At 44.4% G+C, this 25,763-nt stretch overlaps 1 protein-coding gene across 1 annotated transcript in view; it reads right to left on the reverse strand.

The window, feature by feature from the left end:
* The window catches only part of ELK1 (ETS transcription factor ELK1), a 45,860-nt gene extending 37,049 nt beyond the window's left edge, over window positions 1-8,811 (reverse strand). Inside the window, exons 1-2 of the mRNA XM_033924218.1 lie at window positions 8,181-8,811; window positions 3,893-4,101 (exon numbers count right to left, since the gene is read on the reverse strand). Coding sequence (XP_033780109.1) covers window positions 3,893-4,101; window positions 8,181-8,208 — 237 coding nt within the window. The 5' untranslated portion in view covers window positions 8,209-8,811. The remainder of the gene's footprint in view (window positions 1-3,892; window positions 4,102-8,180) is intronic.
* Window positions 8,812-25,763: the final 16,952 nt, after the last annotated feature.

A 25,763-nucleotide genomic window follows, 5' to 3' on the forward strand; every position in this document is an offset into this window, starting at 1 on the left:
ACCTTTAAACTTAAAAATAAACTCCGGCATGGGACTAAGGGAGCATGCCAGACTGCGGGAAGGGAAGGGAGGGGGGCGGCGGCAAGGGACTAAGGGAGCAGGCCAGATCGCGGGAAGGGAAGGGGGGGTAGGGGAAAATGCTGCTGCACAGAGACGTGGAGGGTGAGGGAAATACCGCTGCTGCTGCACAGAGAAGTGGAGGGGGAGGGAAATACTGCTGCTGCTACTGCTGCTGCACAGGGAAGTGGGGTGAGGGGAGGGAAATGCTGCTGCACAGGGAAATGGAGGGAGAGGGAATGCTGCTTCAGCTTCTGCACAGGGTAGTGGGGGAAGGGAAATGCTGCTGCTGCACAGAGAAGTGGAGGGGAGGGAAATACTGCTGCTGCTGTTGCACAGGGAAGTTGGGTGGGGGGAGGGAAATGCTGCTGCACAGGAAATGAGGGGGAGGGAATGCTGCTGTGGCTGCTGCACAGGAAAGTGGGGGGTGGAGAGAAATGCTTTTGCTGCTGCACAGGGAACTGGGGTGGGGCAAGGGAAATGCTGCTGCACAGGGAAATGGAGGGGGAGGGAATGCTGCTGCTGCGGCTGCTGCACAGGGAAGTGGGGGGGAAGGAAATGCTGCTGATGCACAGAGAAGTGGAGGGAGGGAAATGCTGCTGCACAGGGAAATGGAGGGGGAGGGAAATGCTGCTGCTGCACAGGGAAGTGGGGTTGGGAGCGAAATGCTGCTGCACAGGGAAATAGAGGGGGAGGGAATGCTGCTGTGGCTGCTGTACAGGGAAGAGGGTGGGGAGTGAAATGCTGCTGCTGAATAGGGGGCAGGAAGAAAGACAGATAGAAAGAAAGATAGCGGGAGGGAGGGAGAAAAAAAGAAAGACAGAAAGCGGGAGGGAGACAGAGAGAAAAGAAGAAAGCCATAGGGGCAGGGAGACAGAAAGACAGACAGACAAAGGGGGCCAGGGAGAGAGACACACAGAAAGAAAGACAGATAGCGGGAGGGAGAGAGACAGCAAGAAAGACAGACAGACATATATTCTAGCACCCATTAATGTAACGGGCTAAAAGACTAGTCAGTGCTAAGCTCCTAACTTCTTTTCCTCAACCTAACTCTGTCCTTGTTGCCACCCACTTTTTAAACCTTCTGCCAGTTAAATTGATTGCACCTGCCTATCCGCTAACATTTAGTGGCATATAACAGGACAGTGCTGCTGAATATCAGCACCAACTGCCCCTCCTCTATCCGATTATGAAGAAGGAGTTCACTCGCAGAGCAAGTGCTCAATTAGTTAGCAATGATATTCACACTACTAATTTATTAAGTAAGTAGATAAAGTTAAGACAGCAGAAAGGCTGTTCTAACTTTATCCACCAAGCTAATCATGCACCAATCTGAATATTGGCCAATACGAGGAACAGCTGAAAAGTTCTCAGCCCAACCAAGAAGAGAATGATGTGGAGCCATGAAACCTATAAGTTATTCTGTATTTTTCTTGACACTTTTCGTTTCAATGATATGAAATGAACAGTGTCAAGAAAAGTACAGAATAACTTGTAAGTTTCATCACTCCATATCATTCTCTTCTTGGTTGGGCAGAGAACTTTTCAGAGGCCCCTCCTATGTGGTTAACTTCTGGTAGGCCGCATTACCCAGCCTGGACACAGCACAGCATTTGAATATTCAGGCTCAGTTCTGTCCATGGCTGTCAGCATGCCTTTTTCCCCCCCCAGGCTGAATATTACCCCCTTTGGACTTTATATTCAGCTGGAAGTGACTAGCATTTTGATGATTGGGCCACATCTGGGCACTGACACTGAATTTCCAGGTTTCTGGAGGCGGCTAACACACAGCTGGTTAAGTGCAATATTCAGCACGCAACTAGCTATGGCTTCGTGCATAAAGATAAGACTGACTTTTGTGTGGTCCTATTTATGCAATTACCTTGGCTAGTTAAGTGCCAAATATCAGCACTTAATCGGCCCTTTGACTCCACCCTCACAATGCTCCCAAAATAGCCAGTTTTCAGCAATAGTCAAAGCAATTTAATCAGCCAGAAATGGTTCCTGGCTGGTTAAATCACCTGTTCGGGGATAACTGCTAATTTTCAGCGGCAATTAACTGGTCAGTGCAGCTGAAAATAACCGCTTAATTGACTGAACTGAAACCCGGCTATTTTGGGGGCATTCCAGGGGCAGAATTAGCACTCGGGGGTCCTCTTACAAAGGCGCGGTAGTGGTTTAACGCACGGAATACCGCGTGTTAAACCGCCTGCCGTGCTAGTACCTAACGCCTCAATTGACGAGACGTTAGGATTTTAGGCTGCCGCGGGGGGTTAGCGCATGATGAAAATGTCCGACGCGCTAACCCCCTTAGCGCGCCTTGATAAAAGGAGCCCCCTGGTCATTTAAGTGCCAAGATTTAGCACATAACTAACCGTATAAATACTGTAGGACTGCATAAAAGTCAGTCCTATTTTTAGGTGGAAAGTGCTTAATATTGCACTTAACCAGCTATGTGTTAGCCGGCTCTGGAAATCTGGAAAGTTAATTCCAGTGCCTGACTCAGCAATGAATTTCTAGGTTTAACGGTGGCAGCAATCAACAAAACACTGACCGGCATCAGCTGAATATCGGGCCCTTCGAGTATCAAGTTTATTAGGATTTTATATACCGCCTATCAAGGTTATCTAAGCGGTTTTTGCAATCAGGTACTCAAGCATTTTCCCTCTCTGTCCCGGTGGGCTCGCAATCTATCTAACGTACCTGGAGCTACGGAGGATTAAGTGACTTGCCCAGGGTCACAAGGAGCAGCGCGGGGTTTGAACCCACAACCCCAGGGTGCTGAGGCTGTAGATCCAACCACTGCGCCACACACTCCTCCTACAAAGTTATGCACTCACTCCTAGTACATTTTCAAAGAGATCAATTTATGAGCATAGTTCTCAAACTTAGGAGCATAAATCCTTTCACTATCAGACCCTAAATCTTTAGCTTTGCATTCAGGCCCGGATTCTATAAAGGGCGTCTATCTAGGCGGCTAACTTAATTATTCAATTAGGCTTAATCAGCGCTTTTAATTCAAAAGCTCCATTAAAAAGCAATTCAAAACTACAAAAACAATTAATTAGCTGGTAGGCACCTACCACTTCAAAGTAGGCATCTATTCTGAGGCACCTACCAGAATGCAGGCATGGTTAGGGGCAGATTCCGGGTAGATTTTAGACGTGATTTGACTTAAGTGCGCTCATTTAGGCCAAGAAAACCATAACATAGATGGGAGTGCCCCTAAGGTTTCAACGCTTTCTGGCACCCAGTGGCGTAGCAAGGGTAAGAGGCGCCCGGGATGCCCCCATACCTTTTTAACTTCTCCGAGACGCATTCCCCACATTGGTGTCGGCTCGCTCTTTGACGTTACTTCCTAGATGTGGGACCCAGAAGTGACATCAGAGAGAGCGCCGATGCCGACGCAAGCAGCAATGTTGCTCGCGCCAGAGAAGCGAAAAAAGGTACGGGGAAGGCAAGCGGCTCGCACGGCAGGGGGAGGAGCAGGGGGAGGCCGAGAGGAGGAGGGTTGCCGGTGCCCCTGGCAAGAGGGCACCTGGGGCAGTCCGTTCCCTTCCTTACTACACCACTGCTGACACCTAAGACCGCTAGGCGATATTCTATAAATGACACCTAGTGGATGGCTGATCAATTTGCTCCTCGGTGCCTAGACATTAGATGCCGTTTATAGCTTCAACGGCAGTGATGACCTTGTTAGACAGACCTGTTGATGATGTGCATGGTGGGTGTGGAGATAAGCCAAGTGACAAAAATAGGACTTGCCACAGAGATGGGCCTGTTTCAATACATGCGCTCAGGTGTGCAAGATAAGCCCCAAAACACAGCCCCTTACCTTGTCATAATAGTAGCGCAGGGCACGGCTCAGCTTGTCATAGTTCATATTGGTTTTGTTCTTGCGGAGACCCCAGAGCCGCGCCACCTCCTCTGCGTCCACTAGCTTGAACTCTCCGTCGTTGGAGGTCCAGGATATGAGGTGCTCGTTGTTCTGCTCCTCCAGCAGCTGCAGCAGGAACTGCCAGAGAGTGACAGATGGGTCCATCGCTGCTCAGCCACGGGTGAGAGACCAGACCCAGGAGGATTTAAAGAAAGGAAGAGAGGGTTACAACATGAGGATAGAGCAATGCATCGCCTGCCTTTCCATTACAATCCTCTGGCAACCATGTGACAGAGAAACTCCCCTGTCTGTATGGCTCAAAAAAGCAAGCGGAAGGGGTGCACTATAAGAGTGACTGTTCTTGGGCTCTCAGATATGTCATGGTTCATAATTTTTAATATGTAAATTGCTCAGTGTCACCGCACATACTGTATAATGAGCTCGACTCACAAAGCCACTATCATAACACTGCTAAGCGATTATTGTTAGGTTATCAGAAAAAAACAGCTAGTCATATTGTCTGTCACCCAAATTTATAGTTTTAAATATGTACACCGCTCAGAAATCTGATGAGCGGTATATAACATAGTAACATAGTAGATGACGGCAGATAAAGACCCGAATGGTCCATCCAGTCTGCCCAACCTGATTCAATTTAAATTTTTAAATTTTTTCTTCTTAGCTATTTCTGGGCAAGAATCCAAAGCTTTACCCGGTACTGTGCTTGGGTTCCAACTGCCGAAATCTCTGTTAAGACTTACTCTAGCCCATCTACACCCTCCCAGCCATTGAAGCCCTCCCCTGCCCATCCTCCACCAAACGGCCATATAATAATAATAATAATAATAACAGTTTATATACCGCAATACTGTTAAGTTCTATGCGGTTTACAGAAGATTAGTGGAGTACAAGTTGAGTTGACGTACAAGTTGAGTTAACTTAAGGGATGTGGGAACAATGGGGAGAAAGGGCAAGAGAGGGGAAGGAGGGAAGTGGGTCAGCTGTCTAGGTATTTCAGGAATAGGTGAGTTTTGAGGCGTTTCCTGAATACCTCATAAGTGGTGGGCAATAGGAGTTGTTCTAGGTCTTTACCCCATAGAGCAGCCTGATGTGAGAGAAGATGCTCATGGTGTTTTTTTAGTTTGCATCCTCTAACCGGGGGAGAAACGAAGTGCGAGTGGGAGCTTCTCTTGTGTTTGTTGGCTGAGGAGAATAGGTCAGTGATGTATTTAGGGGTTAGACCGTAGAAAACTTTAAAACAGAGGCAGGCGAACTTAAACTTTACACGAGCTTCCATCGGCAGCCAGTGTAGTTGTTTGAAGTATGGTGTCACGTGATCGAACTTCTTTAGACCGAAGATTAGTCTGACCGCAGTGTTTTGCATTAGTTGTAATCGTCGCATATTCTTTTGGGGGATTGCTAAGTAGGCGATGTTACAGTAGTCGAGTTGACTTAATACGAGGGACTGTACCAAGATTCTGAAGGCAGAGTTATCAAAGTATGCTTTAATGGATTTAAGTTTCCAGAGGGTGAAAAAACTCTGCCCAGTATTGGCCTTAGTTCAATATTTAATCTTATTTTCTGATTCTAGATCATTTGTGTTCATCCCACGCTTCTTTGAACTCAGTCACAGTTTTACTCTCCACCACCTCTCTCGGGAGCGCATTCCAGGCATCCACCACCCTCTCCGTAAAGTAGAATTTCCTAACATTGCCTTTGAATCTACCACCCCAAATTTTACATGAAACTAGTCCAGGGCTTGATGTTTCTACTTGTACTGGAAAGAAAAACTGGAACTACATGACCAGAGATGCAGTGAGACAACACCGGAACTGACACAGCTTGCTCCTCACAAATTCATTTGGTGGTCTTGCTATATAGCAGTTATCTTCATTAATTTTTAAACTGGGGCCACTTTGGATTCTAATGAGCTGAAGGAGAGCCACCAAATATCTTCCTATGCAGGGCCATAATACTGCTGACCAGTGTGTGTCAATGACATTCATCTCCACCAGCTCACCTTTAAACTTCATTGAGGGCATCCTCAAGGTTGTGAGCATTTCCAAATACGTACATTCTCTTATGTCTATTGAGAAATGCCTTGTATTTAAGTCATGCAGCTCTTCCCTCATCCACTTTCCCCTTTATGTCATGAGCCTGGGTGGAAAGGCTTAGTAGCAAGAACCCTCCCCCAAAAAAGTCAATGGTGGGTCAGCCCAGAGGTCTCCAGGGGTTGCCATTGTCATTCAAGAACACTGTTATATAGGTTTCAGAACTAGGCCTCAAAGCTTTAAACTTCTCTGCCTCTCACCTCAGCCCTTTAACAGAAAAGGAGAGAAAGAGGGAGGGGGAACACATTAAAAAGGAGAAGGGGAAAGAAAGCAATAAAACACAGCGAGAAAGAAAAGAAGCAACATAGAGTAAGACATTTTTCCTTCACATTCAGTCTTTTCACCAATGTCCTGGACTCCCAGTGCATATCTTCTTTTCTTTTTTGTATCTTTATTTCTGACTGGGACATATAACCACAGTGCTTGGCCCCAGTATACAAATCTCATCATGGTTCAAATGGAACACAAACCAAACGATTATGAACACATGAACATTTTCTTCTCCTCCCAGTTACTCCTTTCCTGGCCCCTGCTTTCTTTATACCCTATGTCACCTACTCATCATTCATCCCCCACCCCCGTGTTGATCTTTCTGTTCATACGTCCCCGAATCCCTTCCTTTCCTCCACTGAGAATGTTCTGCCCTGTCCCAGGCTCTACCATTCACTCCCTCTGTTCCTATCCCAGTTGCTCTCCCACCGAAGATCCTGTGTGCCTATGGCAGGCTTTTTCTATTTCTGATGTATGCTTTATTCCTACACCTCCACCAGCAAGCTGTTCCACTCCTCCACCCCCTCTCTGTGAAGAAATATTTCCCTATGCTTTTCTCCGAGCCTTCTTCCTTCCAGCCTTGTATTATTACCGTTGGTTCTAGAACATCCTTCCTCCTGATAGGAGCCTGACCCTTGTGCATTTATTTTTTTAAAGTATTTGAATATTCTAAAAATATGCCTCATTTATTTCTACATGGTGCTATGAAAGATGCCTTAGCTGCTTCCAATGATAGACTTTTCCAGAGCCTGACCACTATGACTACAGAAATATTTATCATTATTTTAAAGTAGATCATATCTTTAATTAACTGGAGAGTATATCACCAATTTTCTACCAGGTCTCCATTTCTTAACAGCCTCTGACACTCATCAGTGATGTGACCCTCTTAAACACCTCTGCAAGGTTTAATAGTCTCCACTAGTCCATGATGAACATTTGGGGTCTTTATAGTCCCTTTTGATAAGATAAATGTTCCATTTGTCACCTCTTAATGTACTTTGGGATTCTTCCTTGGTCTCAGCAGTCTCTTTTCAGCAAAGGGGGGTGCACTAATCTGCACTTCAAAGATTTCAGAGGCAGCATGAATCTAGGCTTTTGCACAGATATGGAAAAGGGGAGCCAAAGACAGAAATCTATGTGACAGTAGTGAAAGCTGAGCTGTTGTGAGATTCAAGACCATGAGCGGTTAAGAAGTGAGAGGAGAGAACAAGTGATGGAGAAAAAAAGACAGTCAAAGGGAAAAAGAGAACAGAAGGATGAAAGGGCGGAGGGAATAAGGGAAAGAGGGAAATAAAAATGAGAACAGGGTAGCAAGGTAATAGAGATAAAGAAATCAGAAAATAGAAAGAGACACATAAAAAGAGAGAAAGGAGGAGGTTTAGAGAGGGAGACTTCAGTCTTCAAATGGGAGTAGACTCCTCAATTTTTGGAAGCAGAGACTTTTATGTAAGGCCTCACCTCCTCTCAAAAGTGACACATGTACCACTAATCCCTCTTCATCACTTTCCAGGACCCAGGAATATATGCAATACATTTGTGTGTACTTTCTAGTGTCAACTGAGATTGTAAGAGACGAATATGAGAGTACATGTGTGTGCATGCAGTACAGGGCTTCTGAAACCTGTCCTGCAGCCCCCAGAGCCAGCTGAGTTTTTCAGGATGTCCACCATGAAAACGCATAGGACAAAACGTGAAGACAATGCAGATCAGGTATATGCAAAACTCTCTTATGCATATTCAGCTGGCTCTGGGGTCTGCAGATTTGGGAAGCCCTGGTGCGCTACGTTAGCGCGCTAGAGAGTGGGGTGGGTTGTTTGGGGTTGTTGTTTTTTTTTTTTTTTTTGTACAAGTGCTGCACTCACCAGCAGTAAGGCCTGTAGTCACGTCCATAAGGTAGGAAAATCAGAGGGCCTGAGGTCTCCTCCAGCTCAAGTGTCTTAACTTCCAGGGCAGGGCGTCCCTCCTGCAGGTCAGCGCGCGCGTCTCTCTCCCCCGGCTCGATGCGGCTCCACCAAGGCGCGCGATCTCTAGCCCCCCGGTCGCTGCCCGCGTCTCATGTCTCCGGCTACCTGGCTCCTCTCTTGCTCGGCAGCTGCGCTCAGTCTCCTCCTTTCCTCTCCCGCAGGGTCTCTGGAGCGGAGCCAGCTCCCGGAGGATGCTGCGGCAGCAGGGGGGGGGGGGTCTCGGAGGAGAGGGATCGCGGCCCCCCCACCACCTCTGCAACTCTCCAGCAGCCCCTCGCAGGGGCCAAAAGGTAAAAGAAGACGGATCTGCGGGCCTGGCGGGGATGGAGAGAGGCGGCGCTGCTGGGCAAGGGGCTGAGCTGGCGGCAGAGCCCTCGTGTGTGTGTGTCCCCCCCCTCTCCCCTCCCCGGTGCCAGCGCCGCTCTCCCTCTCAGCGGGCCGGGCCGGACCGCGGCTTCTTCGCTTCGGAGCTCGGCAGCGGGGCGGAGAGCGGGCGCAGGGGGATCGGGGCCATGCTGCCAGCGGGACAGCCCCAGCCCTCTCCCTCCTCCCCTCGCGCGCGCCGTCCTCGCCCGCCCCGGCTTCCTGGTTCTGCGGCAGGCGCTGAGCCCCCCCCCCCCCTCCCTCTCCCGGGTCACATTCCTCGGCCCCTGTCACATGGAGGGAGGAGAGAGCCGCCGGGCTCCCCCCTTCGTTCCGGGTTTCTTCTTTCCTGCGTTCTGCTTTACGTCTTCTCTTTCACTTGGGGTGTTCCTTCTGTCTCTCGGGGAGGGTTTGCCAAGTTCTTATTCTGTTTCTCTCTTTTGATAAACTTCGTGGGCAGGATAGTCTGTATAGGTGTTCATAATGAAGAAGCATAAAAATCCGGGTTCAAATTTTTTTTCTTTTTGGGGGAACCAGCCTGGAACGCAGGTCCACCACTTGTCAACATAAGAACATAAGCAGTGCCTCTGCTGGGTCAGACCAGAGATCCATCGTGCCCAGTAGTCCGCTCACGCGGTGGCCCATCAGGTCCAGGACCTGTATAGTAATCCTCTATCTATACCAGGGTTAGGGAACTCCGGTCCTGGAGAGCCCTATTCCAGTCGGGTTTTCAGGATTTCCGCAATGAATATGCATGAGATTTATGGGTGTCAGGTCAAAAGCGCGCCGGGACAAAGGCGCACCCAGACAATTGAGCGCAGCGCGCGCCGCTCTAAATTACTGTTTTTAGTGCTCCGACGGGGAGGCGTGGGGGGGAAACCCCCCCCCACTTTACTTAATAGACATCACGCCGCGTTGTGGGGGGTTGTAACCCCCACATTTTACTGAAAACTTCACTTTTTCCCTGTTTTTAGGGGAAAAGTTCAGTTTACAGTAAAATGTGGAGGGTTACAACCCCCCAAACCCCCCCTAACGCCGGCGCGATGTCTATTAAGTAAACTGGGGGGGGGTTCCCCAACAAAACCCCCTTCGGAGCACCTAAAAACTGTAATTTAGAGCGGCGTGGCGACGTGCGCTGCGCTCAATTGTCGGCGCGTGCTTTTGTCTTTCGCGCCGTTGTCTATGAACCGATTTATGTGCATGCACTGCTTTCAATGCATATTCATTAGGGAAATCCTGAAAACCCGACTGGAATACAGCTCTGGAGGACCAGAGTTCTCTACCCCTGATCTCTACCCTTCTATCCCTTTTTTCCTTCAGGTTTTCAAGTTTCAAGAGCAGCAGAGGTGTTCTGCTCTGACCCTCCCTTCCAGAGACCCTGCAGGGAATTGGAGGTGAATCTGGAGCAGACCCAAGAAACATCACTGTACTTAAATGGTGGGTTACCTATCGCCCAGGAACTGAACATGTCCCGCCATACTTTGGGAACTTTATTTATTTAAATATTTATTATTACTTGTACTATCAGATGTTCTGTGGCGTGGGGGGGGGGATGGAGGACAGGATAAAATAACTTAGCTTACAGTACAAAACAAATACTGTATCAGTAAAACATAATCATACTTCAATAACAAATGCAACCCCTTTGTTCACCCTGTAGCTGGGAAGGGGCACACAACGTTATTTTTATTTGTTAGGACCAGCTTATCAGCACCAGACTCTTTACTCCTTCAAATAAAGTACCTGGGTGCTGAAAAGTTCTCAGCCCAACCAAGAAGGGAATGATTGGAGCCATGAAACTTACAAGTTATTCCATATATTAAACCCTAAGTTCAACACACTTGGCACATCGTGTCTAAGGTTTCGGTAAACTTTCTAATAAAATACTCCGATATCTGATCACTGAAATACTGCTTTGCTGCTGCAATCACCTCCAAATGGTTCATAGACAACAACGCGGAAGACAAAGGCGCGCGCCGACAACTGAGCGCAAGACGGAGGCGCGCCCCGAAGAAAATTACTGTTTTTAGGGGCTCCGACGGGGGGTTTTGGGGAGCACCCCCAGTTTACTTACTACAAATCGCGCCGGCGTTGTGGGTGGTTTGGGGGGTTGTAACCCCCCACATTTTACTGTAAACTTAACTTTTTCCCTAAAAACAGGGAAAAAGTGAAGTTTTCAGTAAAATTTGGGGGGTTACAACCCCCCAAACCCCCCACAACGCGGCGCGATTTGTATTAAGTAAAGTGGAGAGGTTCCCCCCCACACCCCCCCCCCCGTCGGAGCCCTAAAAACAGAAATTTTCTTCGGCGCACGCCTCCGCGCTGCGCTCAATTGTCTGCTCACGCCTTTGTCCCGGCGCGCTTTTGACCTGACACTCCTCCAAATCACTTGAACATTGTTGCCCTTTCAAATTCTTTTTTAGGGTTTGGAAACAGAAATCAGATGGAGCAAGATCTGGTGAGTAGGGTAGATGGTCTATGCACTGACTGAAACCCCCAACTGCATCAAAACATCCATCGTTTTGCCAGCCTTGTGAGCAGGTGCATTGTCTTGCAAAAAGAGGGCTCCTTTCTGCAGCTTCACTCTCCTTTTTTTTTCTTTCAGTGCCTCCTTTAATTGGCACAGCAAGTTACAGTAGTAGTCCGCATTAACTGTTTGGCCCCTGGAAGGTAGTCAGTCATTACAACACCTTCCTGATCCCAAAATACTGTAGCCATGGCCTTTCCTGCTGACTTTTGAGTCATGAAGTTTCTTGGCCTTGGAGAACCCGAGTGCCGGCATTGCATGGACTGTTGTTTTGTCTCAGGATCATAGTGGTGTCACCATGTTTATGGTGTTATACAAGGTGTCTCCCCCGAGTGAGCAGAGATAAACCAATCCTTCAGATATGGGGCACAGAGAGGCCCTGTTTCCACAGGTGTGCTGCAACTACTGTGAGACACTTGGTAAACAGCCTGGGAGCCAACAAGAGTCTGAAGGGGGAGCACCTTGTATTGGTAGTGCGAGCCAAGAAATGTGAACCTGATGGGAGTGGATGAGGATGTGGGCGTATGCATCGCTGAGATCAAGGAAGACAAGCCTCAAGGAATGGCAAGATGTTGGCGAGGGTAGTCATTTTAAATTTCTCCTTTAAATCAAAGGAACTGGCATTTATTGATAAACACTTGATCCCGTACGAATCTAACAGATCCCTAAGATCTTCCAATCAACACCTGCTTTGGGTCCCCTCATTAAAAATTGTAAACACTCGCCGGACAACAATATTTTCAATTACTGCCCCCAACAATTTGGAATGCCTTGCCCATTCATCTTTGAGCAGAACAAAATCTAGACAAATTTAAAGGAAGCTTAAAAAGCTTCTTATTTAAAGACGCTTTTGTAAATTGAAATCTCCTCTTTATTTTCCTGGATCCAACTCTTTTCTACTTCCCCTTCGGTCCTATTGTTTTTTTCCTTATACGTTATCTTTCCTATAATCCATTGTAGTTCTTCCCCCTTTCCTAGTGTTTAATGTATATGTTATTATGTGTCCTGCTATATGTTTTTGTTTTTAAATGTCTTGTTTTTAAATTTGTATCTCCCCTTAATTTTATACGATTGTAAATCTCTTAGTATCTGATAGGCATTTAATCAAATTTTTAAATAAACTTGGAAACTAAAGGCGAGGATAGGTCTGAGGCCTCCAGACCTTTTGGGAATAAGGAAGAATTTGGAGTAGAATCCCATTCCTCCATGTTTAGGGAGGGTGGGCACTTCTTCCACAGCATTGCTGCAGATCAGTGTGTCGAGTGATGGTGTGGTGTCATGGAAGTAAAGGGGAGTACCGCTGATATGATATGTGTGGAAGTTCAGCTGATTGAAATGATGTTGTACACCCATCTGTCACATAGAAACATGAGGGCAGATAAAGGCCAAATGGCCCATCTAGTCTGCCCATCCGCAGTAACCATTATCTCTTTCTTTCTCTGAGAGATCACACATGCCTATCCCAAGCCCTCTTGAATTCAGACAGTCTCTGTTTCCACCACCTCTTCCGGGAGACTGTTCCATGCTTCTACCACCCTTTCTATAAAAAAGTATTTTATCAGATTACTCCGGAGCCTATCACCTCTTAACTTCATCCTATGCCCTCTCATTGCAGAGTTTCCTTTCAAATGAAAGAGACTCGACTCATGCACATTTATATTATGTAGGTACTTAAACGACTCTATCATATCTCCCCTCTCCCGCCTTTCCTCCAAAGTATACAGATTGAGACCTTTAAGAGTGTCCCCAGAGGCCTTATCACGAAGACCACACACCATTGTAGTAGCCTTCCTCTGGACCGACTCCATCCATTGTAAGTGTCTGGGCAAAGTGGCAAAACCTCCTCCAACTGGCAGTGTACCAAAGGGAAGAGTTAGTTTTAAGGGAGAATTGCTGAAAGGTGGCTGTTTGCTTCCACTCCTTAAGTCTTTGGCACTTTGGATAAGTCTACTGTTTGAGTGTAGTGAGGAAGGCCTACTGTAGTGATTGTAGCATTTCCAAAGGGTAGAATTGATTGAAAAATTGCTGGTGGTAGGACCTCCTATAATTTAAGTGGGCAAACTGCCTGTATTGTGTGGTTCTTTATATCACAGAACAGTTGTCCTTAATTTCTGTAACGGTGTCTTTGACCTTGTCTCCAAACAGTATATTCCCCAGACGGGGAGCATCAAGAGACGGTCAAATGCTTTGAGACATGACCGATGGCATGTGCTTATGGAAACAGCCACTGTTCTGGAAGATATATCATGGCCATCGTAAATAGTATTTTTAAGGTGGTAAGATGCCCCCTGAAGTGCTAACTGAAACTGAGTTACAGTTTTGGCATGATCAGCAGCTGAAGACGCTATAGCCTCCTCCAAGCGTGGGAGTGTAGACTGCTGGTAGTAGCTGTTGAGTGAATTTCAAAGTGAGCATTGTGTCTGCTCCAGGTGGTGATGGTTTCACTGTAGAGTTTTATAAATCATTCCAAATTACCCTATTACCTCATATTTTAAATTTATATTAGGCTCAACTAACTAAAGGTTGCATTTCGGGTACTATGGCAGAATCTCTAACTATTGTTTTGCCGAAGCCAAATAAAGATCCCATGTTGGTTTTCAAATTATAGGCCTATTTCTTTGATTAATGTGGATGGAAAACTTTTGGCTAAGCTATTGGCTCTGCGCTTGGCTAAGGCTCTCCCTTATATTATCGGTATGCACCAAACGGGTTTCGTTGCTCAAAGACATTCTTCAAATAACACCAGATTGGCTTTTCATATGCTAAATTTAACAAAAGCCATGGAAGATCCGGCCTTTTCTATATCTTTGGCTACAGAGAAGGCCTTTGATCGTGTGGAATGGACCTTTATGTATCAAGCAGTGGATTGGTTTGGTATTGGTTCCTGATTCTTACAAATGATTCAAACCTTGTATAGTTCCCCTTCTGCCAGATTATATATTAATAATACTTTTTAAGAGCGTTTTCGTCTGGAGAGGGGAGTTAGACAAGGTTGTCCATTATCTCCTTTGCTATTTGATATTTTTCTGGAACCCTTGCTATTCAACAGACAAAGGAGATACAAGGTATTCCTTATGCAGGCCGGGAATATAAGGTCTCTGCGTATGCAGATTATATTTTGCTTCATTTGAGGAATCCTGAAACTACCATTCCACATTTATTAGATTTGATTGACCGATTTGGAAAATTTTCTGGATACAAAATAAATTGGAGTAAATCGGTGGTTCTTCCGCTAAATGTACACTGTTCAAAAGGATTATTTGATACATTCCCTTTTCTCTGGAAGAGGATATAAAGTATTTAGGTATTTGGATTAAAAAAATACTGGAAGAAACGATGAAAGTAAATGAAAAATCTTTATTGCTGAAGGTCACAGAAATGTGTGAGCTATGCAACCCCTTAGATCTGTCTTGGTGGGGGAGAGTTCAAACGGTTAAGATGATGATTTTGCCTGTGGTTTGCTACCAAATGGGTATGTTACCAGTTTATTTCCAGGGGTCCTTTTATAAGAAGTTAAATAGTATTCTTACTAAATTTATTTGGCTGGGTAAAACTGCTCGAATTGTTTTAGTATCTTTACAAAAAAACAATTGCGGCGGGTGGGGTAAATTTCCCAAATTTTTATAGGTACCGTCAGGCTTATTTATTGTGTCATGGTATGTATTGGATCCTTCCTGAGCTCATGGACCATCTCCCTGATTGGTTGTATTTAGAGTGGCAACTTATGTCCCCATTACAATTGTTTCAGGTGTTGAGTATCAAGTTACCCAGATATGTTAAGGACAATAGTATTTTATTTGACACCTGGAAAACCTTGAAATTTATTAACAGATATTCCGATAGAGAAATCCACTTATCAATCCTAAAACTCCAAGATTCAAATTGGCAAATCTAAGGTCTCCTTTTACTAAGGTGCGCAAGCGTTTTTAGCGCATGCAGAAGATTAGCGGTAGCGGCTAGTGCACACGGCATTTTAGCACGTGCTAAGCGCGTGCTAAAACCGCTAGCGCACCTTAGTAAAAGGAGCCCTAATATTGCCTGGAAGCAATGGATGCAGGCAGGTATACGTACACTAGATGATGTTTTAACAAATGGGGAAATGCTTGATTTTTCACGACTGCAACAATCATTCGGTATTTCAAGATCTCAAAATTATAAGTGGTTGCAGTTGAAGCAAGCCATTCAGAAGGGGTTCCCTGACTGGTGAAATCTAAAAAATCATAGCTTACAGGTTCTATGCTTCCAAACAGATTTGCTAGGACATCAGGCCGCCCGGTGGTATAAATTAATATCTGAATTTTTGAATAAAAAACCAAAAACTAGTCTTAGAGACATTTGGAGCATTGAGCTAAAGCAGCATATTTCTGCGTCTCAATGGCCATGAATTTGGACTTGGAGGATGAGATGTACAGCGTCAGCATCTATGAGACAGACATGTTTTTTTTGTTACATAGAAGTTTGTTCGTTTACAAAAATGAGATAGTTCTAAATCTAATAGATGATGGCACTGTCATCTGGACATAGGGACATTGGATCTGTTATTCTATTGTCCTTTGATACTCAACTTTTGGAAGTCAATATGGGGATAGATTAATATCATACTGGAATCATCAATTCCATTGACATATGAGGTAGTCATATGTGGGACATTATTGCATATTAAGCCCCCCATGGACTGCTATAAATGCCAGCTTTTCCTAATTATGACAGGAATAGCTATGCAAATGGTAACTTGTAATTGGAAAAATTATGATCGTCTCAATTTTCCTTTTTGGTAGGCCAATTTATGCTCAAGCTGTAGATATGAGAAAATGAATGCTGACATGTTGGGGCATAGCAATTTATTTAAACTGGTTTGGGGCCCATTGACGTCTTTTATTACTTCATTATAGTTGTCTTTTATCTTTAATTTTTGTTTATTTCCACACACATCCAGGACAGGGGGGGAGGGGGGAGCTATCTCTTTGCTTTGGCTTAATCCTTGATGAAATGTAATGGAAGGAAAGGGGGGATTTATTCTTTATGCAGTGCTATTGATTATGATTATAAGTGTCTAACCTGCTGATTAATGTATATATATGGTTCTACACTTTTGTTGGTCTTAAAAATCAATAAAGATTAAAAAAAAAAAAAAAGAAGTAAGCATTGTGCTTTGATACATTTTCTGCCCAATGGAATCCACGATTCTGTTAAGTCCCATCCGGATTCCATACGCTACGTGTTCAATCCCAACCCGCAGTCTGGGTATTGCAGGAATTCACATCTTAAAATCAGTTTCAATTTCTGCAAGCAGTCTGGGCAGAAGTCTTTTGCAGTTGCTCTGCTTTTGTTTCTTATTTTTTTAACTAACTCCGCTTGTGCGGTTTGGTGTGGATGTGGTGTCGGGCGTCCTTTACGATCTCTTTCGAGATGTTCTGCTGGTGCAGAGTCTGAGCGCCGGTCTCTTTGGATCTGTCTTTAGATGAGGACACTGCCTGGAGGATCTCCTTCAGCAGCCGTCCTTTCAAGGGCCGGATTCTAAGTTTACTGCTGAATTCTAAGGAATATGATTCCACACATAACCCATTAACATTTTGGGGGGTTATATTAGCCTATGGCAAGTTTTGTATAGGAAGAACTGAGTGGATTTATGACATGAGTATGAGTCCTAAATTTTCTAAGATTCCTATATAATAGTGCTTCTTAAGATACACAATACCGTACTACAGTGTAAATCATCTTCCAGGATGTCTGATCATGTCTAGTAATGACTCAGGGCTCCTTATACTAAGCTGCGGTAGCATTTTTATCACGCGCTAACTTCTGCACCACGCGGAAAAACTAATACCAGCTCTATGGAGGCGTTAGCGTCTAGTGCACCTGACATTGTAGCACGCGCTAAGCGCGCGCTAAAACCACTAGCGCAGCTTAGTAAAAGGAGCCCCCAGTTTTGGAGAGAGTGAGCTTACACACTGATAAATTTTTGAATACACATGTGCTTTACATTCCTTCTTATCCCCTCCCCCCCTTTTTTTAACAAAAACACAATAGCGTTTTTTAGCGCAGGCCGGAACACTGAAAGCCCTGCGCTGCTCCCAATGCTCATAGGAACTCTATGAATGTCGGGAGCAGTGCAGAGCATTCAGTGTGCCAGCCTGCGCTAAAAACCAGGGCTGTGGAGTCGGTAGATAAATGTTCCGACTCCTCAGTTTTTTGTACTTCTGACTCCGGTAAACAAACGACCCCGCGCGTGAAACAAGATCTTCATCCGCGTAAAAAGATGTTGTGCGTATGGTGGGAGAGCTTGGTTGGATGAATTTTTCGAGTCTACACCAGGTGATTTCTACCAACGAGGTATTGAAAACCTTGTTGAACGTTGGAAATAAGTTGTAAACAACAACAAGGAAGAATACATTTATAAGTACTGGTGCTCCGAATTGTGCGATGCGTGCCATATAGTGAAGCACGTGTTTATTTTGCAGTTACGTGAGGCACTGCATGCCTTGGTCTTTATTCTTACAATAGAGAAGTCATTAATTATAACTTTTTGTGAATTGGGACATTTAAACTTGCTTTTTTTAAATTCCAATCTAAATTTAGTCGGAGTCGGTGCATTGTTTGGCAACTCCGACTCCAACTCCAGGTACCCGAAATTTCCTCCGACTCCAACTCCTCAACTCCGACTCCGACTCCACAGCACTGCTAAAAACTGACATCGTAGTTTTGTAAAAAGGGTGGGTATATTTTTTGGGCTGTATCCAGAATATAAATTTTAGTGACCATGGATATAACACTTCCATTCCTCAAGATGAGGCAGTAAGTTTATTTCAGATGTCTGGAACAGATAAGACCATATTTTCACATTTTGTTCCAACTAATTTTTTGTCGTCTTTGGTGACTATTACATTAGAATGCTTTTTTTTTTGTTCATAGATCAATTTTTCTTGCAGATTTCCAGTGTAACCATGGGAACCATATTCACACTCTTTTTATCTAGTATATTTATGGCTGCCTTTGAAGCAAAGTGGTTGGAGTTTGCTTCTCTTACTGAACGCATTTTTGCTCTGGCGTTGGCTCATTGATGATAATTTTGTGTTGTACTGAACAAGAATTAAATTCATTTTTTTGTTATGGTTGAATTCTTATAATGGAACCTTCAAATTTGACATGACAACAAAGTGGATATACAGTATTTTCTTGATGTACTGATCTTGTAAATTGGGGATAAATTAGTAAACACTGTTTATTCAAAACCTATAGACAGAAACATACTGATGAATTATTACAATTTTCGTCCACAGTGATTAAAGAATAGTTGGCCATTTTCATAGATTCTCCATTATAGAAGAATTTGATTATCAGATGAGGGTTATAAGCTAAAATCTCAGGGACTGTGCGAGAGATTGGTTTTTAGGATATCCACAAGTCAACAAACAAGCCTATAAGTTGTGGGCTTGAATCCCACACTGCTCCTTGTGACCCTGGGCAAGTCACTTAATCCCCATTGCCCAGGTACATTAGATAGAGTTGGAGCCTGCTGGGACAGTTAGGGAATAATGCTTGAGCAGCTGAATAATTTGTAATCTGCATAGAATTGTAAGATATGCATTTTATTTCATAGCCCCACAATTGTGGAATCATTTACCACGAGAATTGAGGCTAGAGGGAAATAGCAATGCATTTAAAACAATGTTGAAAACCTATTTTCGTGAAGCGTTTGGGGAAGACTCTGTTTTGTCTGAAATAGCACATATATGTTAGTGGAAATGGGTCTTTCAGTAGGATTCCTGTGATATAGAATGGAAATAAAAAGTTCATTTAATTGTCTTTCGGAACGTGTGAATGAATTTGTGCATGCCTTTGTTTTCTATATAGGTCTGTCCCATTTTAAAAATGGATTTCTTTTCCTTTAAATATTTTGTGCTTGTAAACTGCTTGGACCTGTCATAAGAACAAGCGGTATAACCCGTTTTAATAAAACAAATAATGATAAGAAGAATAAAACTTGTGCAAAGATGTAAAAAGAACAAGCAACATTAAGAGCTCCTTTTACGAAGGCGCGCAAGGGTTTTTAGTGCACGCACAAAGTAGTCGAAAATCTAGTGCCTCCTAAAAAAGGAGGCGGTAGTGGCTAGCACGCTCGGGAATTTAAAGCGCGCTATTGTGCGCGATAAGGCCCTAGCGCACCTTTGTAAAAGGAGCCCTAAAAGTATTCATACAACACAAGCAATGACAGACTATAGCTAATTTCATTGTAACTACAATAATTATTGTGTAAAATAACATTCAGGGGACCAAGTGAATATAACTAATCCTCTACAATAAAACCCTAAGCGCGCATGCGCACTTACAGCTTCGTGTTCCCTGCCGCCGTGGTGTCTGACTCCGTGGCCATGTTCGATTCAGCTGCCTCTCCTAAGTTACTGTATCTTACGAGCAGGGACCGGCGAATCCTTTGCAACTCCGGCTGTGCGAGAGGAGTGTTTGGAGCTTTTACCACCCCGAAGACTAGCGGAGCTTCTTTTAATCAGACAGGATGATAGCTGCCCGGCTTCTGGCCTATTACTTCACGGAATTAAAGGATGATCAGGTCAAAAAGGTGAGTGAGCGAAGGAAGAAGCACAGTGCTGTCGGGACAAAGCAAGGTCTTACTGCGAGGTTATCAGAGCCAAGCATGGCACTTTACACACATAATGCGTGTGTTTTGCGTGGTGTGTGCGAGTCGGGAAAATTGGAGACGGAATAAAAGCAATTGTTTCAGTATAGGGTAAGAACGGAATGGACTGTGTGCGGCGGCTTGCGGCAGAAAGAAGTGGAGGAGGAGAGGGAAAAGGGGCTGCTTTGGAGGGAGGGGTGTGCTGGAGGGAAGGCAGCAATCTTGGTTTGCTCGGGGGGCCAGAGAGAGATAGGAAGGGGGCCAGGGAGAGAGACAGAGAGACAGACAGAAAAAAGTGGAAGGGTAGAGGGAAAAGGGGCTGCTTTGAGGGGAGGGGTGTGCTAGGGGGCAGGCATCAATCTTGGCTTGCTCGAGGGGCCAGAGAAAGATAGTAAGGGGGCCAGGGAGAGAAACAGACAGAAAGAAAGACAGACAGACAGACACATCTATTCTAGGGCTTAAAGACTAGTCAGATAAATATGATCCAAGCATACGTCTAAATGTGTAGAAAGTGATTGCAATATGAAGGTACCCAGATGAAACACATACCTAAAAGTGGACTTCAGCACACTTTCCCCTAAAAACTTCCATAATACCAAAAACTTCCAAAATTCTAAGATACTTTCAAAATAACACAGTAAATGATGGCAAAAGAGACCCTTGCGGTCCATCCAGTCTGCCCTACAAGGTGACCAGAGCCTCACCCACGTTTAAATGCTGGTTGTGAAGTCACCACCATGCCAACCATAAAGGCAGCCAAACATGATATGCGGTATATTAGTGACAGTTCAGCTTATCAGTCAAGATGCCTTCCCCTCTCTCCTAAGCTGCACTATTCCCCCATTCGCAGTATGTGACAATAAAATGATCAACACACTGGAGCTGCCGAACCTTCACCTGTCTCTTGTCATGTGCGGAATACAGACCATACAATTCTGTCCAGCATCGGTCTCTGTTCCCTCATGCAGGGTTTGGCCACTCTTCTTTGTCTCTTGCCACGTGCGGGACACAGATCGTACAAGTCTGTTGAGTATCGGCCTCAGCTCCCACTATTCTTGCCCAAGGTAACACCTCAGCAGCCATGTTGCATTTCCACCTTCTTTCTATTTAAGTAGTCCCTATGTCTATTGCACACAATTTTTGAATTAATTCACAGCCTCTCTGCTAAAAAGTATTTTCTGACATAACTCATGAGTCTTCCTCCCTGCAATCTCCATCCATGTCCTCTAAATCTACTGCCTCTATGTATCTGAAAGAGATTACACTTCTCCCTCCGTATCCACGGTGGTTAGGAGCAGAGCCAGCCCGCAAATATTAAAAAACCTTGAATAATATTCGGGCCAGTTATGCTCCTAACCCCCACTTCCCCTCAGCTATTTTAAGACAGCCATTTCCTGGGGAAGGAACGTGGGAAGATTGCTCCTGCCCGAAAACCCGCTAGACCACCAGGTAAGGCTTAAGGGGGGGGGGGGGCGGGGGGGCGGCTCACAGGGCTTAAAATTGCCTGAAAAGTGAAAATGATTTTTTTGGCAGAAAATCACAAATAATCAAAACCATAGATACGGAAATCACAAATACGGAGGGGGAAATGTATATTCAGGTTCTCCATACTCTTCTCATATGTCTTATGGCACAAGCCCTGTGGGAGGATGGAAGGAAAGGAGAAAGATGCCAGAGCATGGGAAGGAGACAGAGATGCCAGAACCTGGGGTGAGGTGGGAGAAGGGAGGGAGAGATGGAAGGAGACAGATGACAGACCATAGGATAGGGAGAGAGGGAAGAAAAGGAGAGGAGAGAGATGCCAAATGAGAGACTGAATGGAAGAAGACAGAGATGCCAAACCTGTAGGGAGAAAAGGAAAGAAAGATGCCAAACCATGGGACCAGGGAAGAAGAAGGGAAAGAGAGATGTCAGACTATGGGGTGGGGCAGGAAAGGAAATGATGCCAGGCTTGTGGGGGCTTGGAGGGAGGGAAAAATGGCTAATTTTAATTTTTTTTTTATGTGTGTATGTATACGTGTGTGTGTACTGTACAGGAATTCGTCAACTTACAGCCTATGCAAGTTAAGACTGTTCAACTTTAATAATAATAATAATAATAACTTTATTCTTGTATACCGCATTACCATGGAAGTTCTTTGCGGTTAACAGATGAAGAGACTGTACATTTACAGCGAAGTTACAATTTCGTTAATGTTTTATTTACAGTTTTAGACGATACATATTCGGTCAAGTTACCTTTACATTCTAGACAATAAATATACGGTGAAGTTATTTTGGCAGCTAGGTTATATGTTCGGAATGGTTACATTTGCTATAAGCTCGATACAGCAGCGTTATAGATGTTACAACATGTCTTTCGCTCTCCCGAGTCTCACTACGCAGTGCAATAACATACGCAGGGGTGTTGCCCCAAGTGAGTTTGTACCTTGTGGTTTTGGCGATTTCATACCCTAAACATGATTACCAAGAGGAAATTGTCTTTGTCCACTCTTCAGCCTTCCAAAAAGGAAAGAAAGGCCATAGATTTGGACACAAAAATGATGATAATAAAACAGTATGAAGGAGGAAAGAAAGTGAATGCGATCGCATGTGATATAAAGTTATCACACTTTACTGTGTCGACTATTATAAAGGACAAAAATAGAATTCGTGAAGCTGTGAAAGGTTCTGCACCTTTGCGATCAACAGTGATTACGAAGCAACGTACCGAGTCCATCCATGAAATGGAGAAATTGTTAAACATTTGGATGGAAGATCAGATTCAAAAGTGGACACCATTAAGCCTCTTTACAGTACAGTTGAAGGCTAGAAGTCTGTTTGGGACTTTAAAGGAACGTGCCAGAGAAGACTACAGTCAAGAATTTGTGGCAAGTACTGGTTGGTTTAAGAGGTTTAAAAATAGATTCCAGTTGCATAATGTTTGGGTGACAGGAGAAGCAGCGAGTGCAGATGAGGAAGGAGCTAATAAGTTTGTTGATAGTTTAGAAGAAATAATCAAGGTTGAGGGTTACCTTGCAGAGCAAGTTTTTAATGTGGATGAAACAGGGTTATATTGGAAGCGGATGCCAGGACGCACTTACATCCACAAAGAAGCCAAAAGCATGCCAGGATTTAAAGACTCACTCTACTCCTTGGAGGGAATTTCAAGGGTTTCAAGCTGAAGCCCTTATTAATTTACCATTCTGAAAATCCATGTGCATTTAAGAATGTGAACAAGCACACTTTGCCAGATTATTATAGATCAAGCCGTAATGCCTGGATGAACCAGGCTTTATTTGAGGTTTGGTACAGTAATTGTTTTATTCCTCAAGTGTGTGAGTACTGTCTGGAGAGAGGAATCCCCTTTAAAATTCTACTGTTGCTCGATATTGCGCCTGGACATCCACATCACTTAGCTGATCTCTATCCCAATGTGAACGTGTTATTTTTGCCCCCCAAACACTACACCACTTATTCAACCGATGGACCAAGGGGTGATTGCTACTTTGAAGGCAAACTATCTCAGAACCACTTTCGCCCAAGCCATAGCCATGTGACTATTGGAAACAGTATAACATTTTTAAGTGTATAAAAAACTCTTGCTATTGCATGGGACTCAGTGACGGAAAAGTGTATGAATGGTGTATGGAAGAAGTGTGTTAAGTGCTATGGGGCTCATAATCAAAAGAGAAAAACGTCCCAAAACCGGCCTAAGTCAGCACTTGGACGATCATAAACGAAAGACTTCCAAGTGCCGATAATCGAAACGGGTTTTGCACGTGTTTACAAACGACCTAGGCCTTCCCAGTGCCGCTGAACGACCAGAGCTTAATGGGGCATTTCAGGAGGAGTGTCAAGGGCGAGATTTGGGTGGGACTTGGGCTTTGCTAGACTTAATCGTACTGAATGTATAATCAAAAGTTTTACAACACAGCCTAGACGGAACTTGGACGTTGTGACTTAGACCATTAAAACATGGTCTAAGTCACAAAAACCTATATAACATGACCAGATAAGCACTGCAAACACATAGTACACACTACCCCAGTGATCCCTGACCCCCCCCATAAAAATCGTAATCACAACTTTAAATATCCGCCTCCAGAACATCAGCACCTGGCAGCCTGCCATAGAATAGCCTAGTAGAGCTACACAGAGGCGGCTTAAGTCGTCTTGGGGGTGGGTTAGGGACCTAACTTAAATGGAGAGGAGGACCCAGGCCCATAAGCCACTGTAATCATTGCATTCATGGTGAAACATGTGCACTCCCCAAAAACCCTTTTGTACTGCCAGATAAGTGGCTCCTGCAGCCATAAGGGCTATTGGGGTTGTAGACAGGTGGGTATAGTACGTTTTGAGGGTGTTTTGAGGGGCTCACCATGACCTATAAGGGAGCTATAGTGAAAGAAAGACAGACAGACAGGGGGCCATGGAGAGATACAGACAGAAAGAATGACAGACAGGGGGCCAGAAAGACAGACAGCAGCCAAAGAGAGAGAGAGACACACACACACAAAGAAAAAAAGACAGCGGCCAAGGAGAGAGAGAAAGAAAGAAAGACAGACAGACAGTGAGCCAGGAAGAGACACAGACAGGAAGAATGACAGACAGACAGGGGGCCAGAGAGGCAGACAGAAAGAAAGACTACGGCCAAGGAGAGAGAGAGACAGAAAGAAAGACAGACAGATATAAGCAACCAAGGAGAGAGAGACAGAAAGAAAGAAAGACAGACAGACAAAGGCCAAGGAGAGAGAGAGAAAGAAAGAAAGAAAGAAAAATGACAGACAGACAGCAGCCAAGGGGAGAGAGAGAGAGAGAGAAAGAAAGAAAGACAGCAGCCAAGAAGAGAGAGAACAGAAATAAAGTGCTACTGCTGGACAGGATGAGCAGGCAAGGGGTGGTGGTCGACAGCCGAGGAGAGAGAGGGACAGAAAGACAGACAGACAGCGGCCAAGGATAGAGAGAGACAAAAATAAAGACAGACAGACATCTATTCTAGCACCTGTTAATGTAACGGGCTTAAAGACTAGTTACTTATAAAATGTTATTACTGTATTAGTATTTAAAATCTGTTCCACTGACACCCCACTATTTCTTAGCAAATGTTTTACACCCTACACTCCCTCTCAAACTTTAAGATCCCTAAATCAAAATCGTCTAATAGTTCCTACTTTTCAAGAAATATTTCTGGGCGCCATACGTAATTTGATTTTTTTAGTCCAGGGTCCAGAACTATGGAACAGTCTTCCAAGTCATCTCAGGCTTCAGACCGCTCTCGTTACTTTCAAGAAAGATCTGAAAACTTTTTTATTTTCCGATGCTTATTCATAAGCATCGGTTCCTATAATACCAATCATACCAGTTGAAGCATATAGACCAGGGGTGTCAAAGTCCCTCCTCGAGGGCTGCAATCCAGTCGAGTTATCAGGATTTCCCCAATGAATATGCATGAGATCTATTAGCATACAATGAAAGCAGTGCATGCAAATAGATCTCATGAATATTCATTGGGGAAATTCTGAAAACCCGACTGGATTGCGGTCCTCGAGAAGGGACTTTGACACCCCTGATATAGACCATCCCCAGACCATGTGTGTTACCTTTTCCCTCACTTTTCTATTATACATTGTATTTCTTCCCTCCATCCCTTTGTGTCAACCTCTGTTTTTATAATTTTTATTGCTTTTAGTTTTTTGGGTTTTTTTAAATTGTATTTATTTATAAGTTTTCAAATACAATTCAAGATTACACTTGCACAGAAAGCAATTTAAGACAAGAAAATCTAAAAAGAAAATGCATGAAAGTATGCAATTTAGCTTAAATCATCTCAAGTCCACAAAAGATCCAAAAATGTAATATATAAACGGAAATTTAAGGAAAACTAACATAGAAAGCATGATGCAAGTTGACTGAAATATGGGCATCTAATACATTCTATAGCCCTCATTTCTTTTCCCTCTCAAGTCGGGATAGG

This window comes from Geotrypetes seraphini, chromosome 1 (genome assembly GCF_902459505.1).
Source record: "Geotrypetes seraphini chromosome 1, aGeoSer1.1, whole genome shotgun sequence".
Classification (NCBI taxonomy): domain Eukaryota; kingdom Metazoa; phylum Chordata; class Amphibia; order Gymnophiona; family Dermophiidae; genus Geotrypetes; species Geotrypetes seraphini.